Below are 5750 nucleotides of genomic sequence, written 5' to 3' on the forward strand. Positions count from 1 at the left end.
AATATGTGTGTTGTGCTCTTTTCCCCTTCGACCAAGGTTTTATTTTCTCTCATTGGGTTTTGTTAATCGGCAAGGTTTTTCATGAGTCAACACCTTATACACCATTATATCTTCAACTCGCACAAGGGGGAGTGTTAAAAGAAAAACATCATTAATGTGCATTCGTGAGAGTAAATAACAGAATGAGTTAATGACGTTTATGATCAACGGACATAATAGATCAATCACCATTATGTAACCTTAATTACCATTACCATTTATTTCTATTGTAATTATGATCTCTATATAAAGGGCAGTATCAATGAATTGAGTAGACCATTCCATTTTCCCTACAACAACTTACCATATTTACAATAATTTTTTTAAAATACTTATAAAATGTTGTGAGTGAAGTAATTACATATAGTAGAACTACAATTATTTAAATAATGATTCATTGTACCATAATGAAAACAAATTTATAGTCATATTCATCAATGTGGGTATCATATATATGTGGGGTACGTACCAAAAAATATTTCATGTCTCAATAGTAGTTTCATTTTCATACTGTCAAAATGTAAAGTGTCAAGAATGACTACCACATTTCTCGACCATTTAGTGTTTCTCTCTGCTCTAATTTCAACATAAAAGTTTTTATTATATTTTTCTTATGTTCTATACTCATATTTCGAATGATAGAAAATATTAATGTTGAGAATTTCTAATTGATTAATTACCATCGGCTAATAATAATATACATCCCCTAGATTGTACTCCAAAAAATAAATTATATATATATATATATATATATATATATATACATCCCCTAGATTGTACTCTAATTACAAAATAAACGGAAATGGCCACTGCCATTCTCAGATAATAAAGTAAATTATGAACCCTAATGTTTTGGCTCAAATTGACACACTGTTAGGCACACCACGACATGTGATCCCAGGTTCCGAACTCGGTGCAAGTAATTCATAAGGCAAGACTCCCGCTCCGCACCTATGCTTAAGGCTTGGATCGCTATTCCTTCTATCAATCTCTTTCTCTATATCTCTGATCTCAGCCGAGAACTTGTAATACGCCTCAACCGCATCGGCATCGCCGGACCAAGTCGAGGGCTGTTGCCTCTCTCCAAGGTACTCTTCGTCCGGTGAATGTGTTGACAAATTGTCCACAACAGCCATGTATTTGGTGGACTGAAGAACACTAGGCAATGCTGATAGGAAGTACTTTTGAGGATCGGCTAAGAAGTTTGCGTATTCCGGGTCAGTCTCTTCTGGGATCAATCTTCTCATCAGTGGTGGCCGATTTGGGACGTAGCCACCGTAGGGGTACTGTGCGAAGTTAAGTGCAGCATGTTGAGCTGAGGCTAGCCAAATTAGGGTGCTGAGGATTGAGACAAGGTCATCTGGGGTGGATAGTGAAGGCCACCATGTTTCATTACGAAGATCAGCATGGCCAACATTGATGGACTCTGAGTACCAATCTTGTAATTCCCTGTCACCCCTGATTAGGCTCGAATCTGGGTAATAATGATGAACGTAAGTTCGGACAAAGTTTTCAATTGCTCCCCAGATTAGTAGTCCATCACTGCCATAAGGGTAATCCTCCATCACAAGTTTAACACCATGAGGTTGAGTTGGGTCAGGCACTGCCATTCCTCTGCATAACACAATTGTAAATCTAGATTAGACAAAGAACAAGAAATGCATAATGGCACATATATCTTTTCAAAATAATAGTCCGAGTTGCTGTGGATTATTAAGGTTACATACCGGCGGACGAGATTTGCTGGAAGGCTTTCTTGGTCGAAGCGCCAATTTTTATAGGCCGAAGCGCTGATTTCCATGGCATAGCGGCCGGGAGTGAAGCACGACTCAATAACTCCGTCGGCATGGATTAGGCTTTGCCGGGCCAAGGCATTGATCTCTAGGGTATATCTCATGTGAGGATCCAATAGCTTATAAATAGGGTGCATCGCACTCAACTGTCTGTGTGCTGCCAATATGAATGGCTCCAAGGTAGCATGGGTACGTAACCTATAACCAAAGCCACATTAACTTAGCATAAAATATAGTATGTAACGCAAAAAAAAAATTTATTAAGGTGTTATATAACTTATATTTCATTACGATTGCAACTTTGAGCCAAACGTACGTACCAATGGTGCACAAGTTGGTGGACACCGGCGTCGTTGGAACAGACGTGAGCCTTGGCGAGCCGCCACAGCCAAGTGGTTGTGGCGTCAACCGGAGGAGTTAAAACCCGCTTGGCTCTTGAACTTGGTCCAGCCTGTGGGAGGCTAAGCTCAATGGCGACTGGCATGAGAGATCCATTGGGTGTCAAGAACAACACGGTGCGAGTCGCATAGGATTTGCGCCCATCCAAGGCATTAATGCGGTCAATAAATGGAAGGTAAACGTCATGGTAATCTACTATGTACAACTTTTTCTCATCCATTGCCTTCAAAACAAAGAAACACAGAGTTAGACTATCGCAAACTAGAATCTCATAAATAACAAACTGAAAGTAAGAATATCATACGAATACAAATTTAGAAGATAGAAGAATAGTACCTTTTGAACAGTCATGCCATGGAGATAAGGTAAAATATGTTCTTCCTTGAGTGCAGATTCTAATGGACCATAAACTTCAGGATCAAGTTTGCTCACTGGTGGAAAAGATTCAAGTCTCTCTATACTCAATGGGTTTACCCCTGCAACTGCTTGCCGAGCGAATTCGTCATCTCGGAGCCAACTGAACTTGTCCTCTGCACATTGGAATCCTATCTTAGTTAAATAAAACTAAATCACTAATCCTGCTTCTAATTCAGACTTAATATATTCCCACAAATTGCCCACTAACAATTTTATACTTTTTAATTGTAACGTGGCTAAGAGAATATGACAGATTTTATGTATTGCCATCATGACATTTCCATTCCATAATGTGGAGATTCCCAAAATGTGCACGACGCTAAAATTTGAAGTGTAAGTCATTTTTATACGGTAAATGGTAAGTGTAATTAAGAGTGTTCTTGAAACTCACTGCTAAGGATATGAGGGATGTCGTATTTGAGAATTCCTTGGTTGTAGTTTTGGAATTTGCTGACCATTTTTGGCAAAGGGAGTTTCTTCAGGATCTCCTCCAGTAGCCCCAATTTGAGAAGGACGCCTTCGCTGTAGAGGCTGTCAATGTCGGCAAAATTACGAAAATCTGTATCCGATTTGAAGCTTGACATTAACGAAGGGAGTAAGTTGTGGAGCACTCCCTTCAGCCTCCCAAAAGAAAATGTGTCCATTTTCGACTCCTCGAAATGCTCGTCTCTAGGCACATACATTGGCAATGGCTTCTCTACCCTGCTCTCAGTTAGCATATCTGTAACGCAACACATCAAAAATATTAAGTACGTGTAAGTAACACATTACATGTTGCTTGTTCAAAATTGGTTAATCTAATAACATAACATTTTATGTAGCATAAAACACATACCGGTATCGGTTGGAAGACGACCGGTGCGACATCTTCTAGGATACGGAATTTTTTTACCACCAAGAGTAGGTCTAGTAAGGTCAATTCCCTTATCAGGGTTCCCCAAGTCATTATACAAATCATAGTCATAGACCCTATCTGATAATTTCCTGACTCCCTTTCCATCACCCCTAAGAATCTTCAGCTCTCTTTGTCTCAGTTCCTTGAGACCCTCTGGAGTCTGGTTTGGCAAATATGGCTGCTCAAATCAAAAGAAATCACAACAAACACCCAAGGGTCAATACTTTTCTCATATCATACTGCCAATAAAAAGATCATTAACAAAGAAAAAGAGGTAGCTGGTAGGCTTAATTATGGGGGCCCATGACGTAAAATAAAATTGACCAGCCCATTACGAGCAGACGAAAGCTTTCAGCTATGGAAGAACTAATCAGAAGGGGAAGGTTGGCAGAGACAACATGAACTAAAAAACAATTCTGTGATTGCTAGCTGGGCTGCCTGAGCTAGCTCATGAACCATTCGAACTTTCTCTGACGTAAAGATTTAGCTTGATATAAGGTCACTTGCAGATATTCAATTGCGCAAATTATAGGGTGTTTGACTTTACAGATCATGACCAGAAATGAAGAAAGCTAATCAAACTACCTGATTGCAGAAGACAATTCTCTTTTCTGGGTGATCTTTCTTGGGTTGCATCCAAGAATTACAAGGGAAATGCAATGGACCGCAGGCAAAACCTTCGATCGTTATCGTCTCCAAGAAGAACTCTGTTTGATGCTTATTAGTAACTGTGATTGCTCCTGGTACTCCGAAACTGGAGTCCACCTCAAACTCAGCTGTGTAATTCACCCTCTCTGCTTTCAGATTTGATTTCTTCGACCAATCCTTCAAAACCCCTTCACTGCTCTTCTTGGCTTTTTTTGTTCCTATAAGACAGAAGATTATTCCATAATTAGGACAAAACGACTCTAAAAACTGGGTATTAGAATACAAAAAAACAAAAAACAAAACAAAGTACCCTGAAGAGAAAAGTTGCTTACTTGGGTCAATCTCAGTGCTGACAAGCTCCAAAGCAACATTTCTGCCGATTTTATCAGTTAAAGAATCCAACTGTTTGGCAAAGGCTTCTTTGAAATCCTCTTTAATCTTGTTCCTAACTGTCACCACAGCTCTCACCTTGAATTTCACAGGCTTCTCTGCTGCAGAGAAAACAGGCACAATTTTAACCAAATCTTCACTAATTGCAGCCACAGCTCCCTTCCTATCCTTCCTCAAATGCACCAAATTATCCCTCCGCATCCTAAAAGGATCCACCAAACTGGGTCTGATCAAAAACTTGTTTTGATTAGTAAATGGAAATGATGAAGAAGACTTGAACTCCATCATAGAACAACCCATGATCTCTTTAGTCAGAGCCATCTTCTTTATCAGTTTCCTTCTCTTAAACCAAACAAGCAGAGACTAACTCACTTTTAACTAATTATCTGAAAGTGAGCCTCTTGCTTTAAGAGAGATTAAGAAATGGGGTATTAATTAGAGAAGTAGGATATGAAGAATGTGCAGAAGAGTCTGATGAGCGGGTAAGTATCTCACTTGGTATATTTATAGCAGGTAGTGGGAAGAGATTTTTTATTTTTTATTTTGATCTAAAAGTGGGAAGAGAATTGAAAGATTGATACTAGGGAAATTAGACCCTACCGGTCACACGTTTTCTTTTTGTTATAAATTTTGCTTGTGTAAAACACCTTTTTTGGGAATTTTACACATTTTGGGGAGCATTATTATTTTTGTTCAAGGAGAGCAACTTCAGGATAGGGAGAGTCAAACGCGAGTTTCACTGGTTTCCGAGTAAGAACGCGGTGTGAGCAAGCTAGAGAGAAACCGAGATATATTGGGGGTTGAAAGGACGACTCTGCCTCGTTCTCTTGTTTGGAAATGACAATTGTATCCCGGTGCATTGAAAAGTTGCATGCAAATTGAGTCGTTCTCGTAAAAGGAAACCGGCGGTCTACAGTCAATTTAACAAAATTCCAATGTCTTTCGAAGTTTTGAACTGATTCAAATGACACTCATGGAGCAAATTGTCACCAAAATGAACAATTCAAAGGAAAATTATAAACAAATACCGTATACCTGGTCTAACATGAAACCCTTGCCATATAACAACCTTGTAAGTGTTAAAGTATGAAGAATTTCATTCAAAATTAACAATTAAATATTCAAGGCGAATCATATCATTTCTTTTCATCTTTTAGTACATGAATACG

The 5750-nt window shown here is 38.9% G+C and overlaps 1 protein-coding gene across 1 annotated transcript; it reads right to left on the reverse strand.

Moving 5' to 3' along the window:
- Positions 1 to 675: 675 nt before the first annotated feature.
- On the reverse strand, positions 676 to 5040 carry LOC126798217 (linoleate 13S-lipoxygenase 3-1, chloroplastic-like). Its single transcript, XM_050525109.1, has 8 exons — positions 4524 to 5040; positions 4129 to 4409; positions 3484 to 3721; positions 3040 to 3369; positions 2568 to 2761; positions 2153 to 2454; positions 1767 to 2030; positions 676 to 1653 (listed from the first exon to the last, which is right to left on the reverse strand). Exons 1-8 carry the CDS (start codon positions 4900 to 4902, stop codon positions 897 to 899), a joined length of 2745 nt encoding a protein of 914 aa, XP_050381066.1. The 5' UTR covers positions 4903 to 5040; the 3' UTR covers positions 676 to 896.
- Between the last annotated feature and the right edge of the window lie 710 nt (positions 5041 to 5750).

This window comes from Argentina anserina, chromosome 6 (assembly GCF_933775445.1).
Source record: "Argentina anserina chromosome 6, drPotAnse1.1, whole genome shotgun sequence".
NCBI classification, from domain to species: Eukaryota; Viridiplantae; Streptophyta; class Magnoliopsida; order Rosales; family Rosaceae; genus Argentina; species Argentina anserina.

Excerpts from the sequence above, each read along its gene's own strand:
- LOC126798217 (XM_050525109.1), bottom strand. The coding sequence starts at position 4,902 with ATGGCTCTGACTAAAGAGATCATGGGTTGTTCTATGATGGAGTTCAAG. Across the intron at positions 4,410-4,523 it reads CAGCACTGAGATTGACCCAA|GAACAAAAAAAGCCAAGAAG; the intron begins GTAAGCAACTTT and ends TCTGTCTTATAG. Across the intron at positions 3,722-4,128 it reads GAATTGTCTTCTGCAATCAG|CCATATTTGCCAAACCAGAC; the intron begins GTAGTTTGATTA and ends TGATTTGAGCAG.